At 69.4% G+C, this 650-nt stretch overlaps 1 protein-coding gene across 1 annotated transcript in view; it reads right to left on the reverse strand.

Moving 5' to 3' along the window:
- The window catches only part of CHLNCDRAFT_59371 (hypothetical protein), a gene marked incomplete at both ends in the record, with an annotated part of 15,981 nt that extends 15,331 nt beyond the window's left edge, over positions 1–650 (reverse strand). Inside the window, 2 exons of the mRNA XM_005843027.1 lie at positions 297–369; positions 617–650. Coding sequence (XP_005843089.1) covers positions 297–369; positions 617–650 — 107 coding nt within the window. The remainder of the gene's footprint in view (positions 1–296; positions 370–616) is intronic.

Here is a 650-nt window from a genome sequence, read left to right on the forward strand (position 1 = left end):
AAGCGAGGGCAGGCAGCACGGCAGCATGGGCGGTCGCCGCAGATGGGCATCCAACACAGGCGGCCTCGCGCGCTGGCACCGCCTCTGCCCCACCTCCCCCTTCCGCTCCTTGGGGGGCCCTCTCCACTCCTCCCTCACCTGGCGCCCTCCCCCTGCCCCGCGGCCCCACAGCCCAGCCCAACACATCACAGCACAGTGCAGCGCGGCCCAGCGCAGCCCAGCCCAGCCCAGCAAGTCACCGCGCAGCACAGAGGACTCACTTGAGGATCTCCTCTATGATGATGGGTATGGCGGACCAGACGGTGGGCATGTCGCTGGCGCCCGGGTGGTCCTCCAGGATGTGCATGAACACCTCAAACAGCGTGATGGCTGCGGGGCGGGGTGGGGGGGTGGAGCCAGGGGGGGCAATGCAGAGTAGTGTGTGTGAGCGGATGTGAGCCAGGGGGCGCAGCGAAGTGGAAGGAAGGGAGGAGTGGCATGGCCGGGGCTGCGGCCGGGAGGAGCACCCCGAGGCATGCGCAGGCAGACAACAGGCGGCAGTGCCGCCCCGCCCACACAAGCAGGCAGCAGCAGCAGGAGCCCCCCACCCTACACACACACACACACACGCACGCACCCGACGCGTCGTTCAGCAGGGCCTCGCCCTCCAT

The sequence above is a fragment of the Chlorella variabilis genome (genome assembly GCF_000147415.1).
Source record: "Chlorella variabilis unplaced genomic scaffold CHLNCscaffold_36, whole genome shotgun sequence".
Taxonomy (NCBI): domain Eukaryota; kingdom Viridiplantae; phylum Chlorophyta; class Trebouxiophyceae; order Chlorellales; family Chlorellaceae; genus Chlorella; species Chlorella variabilis.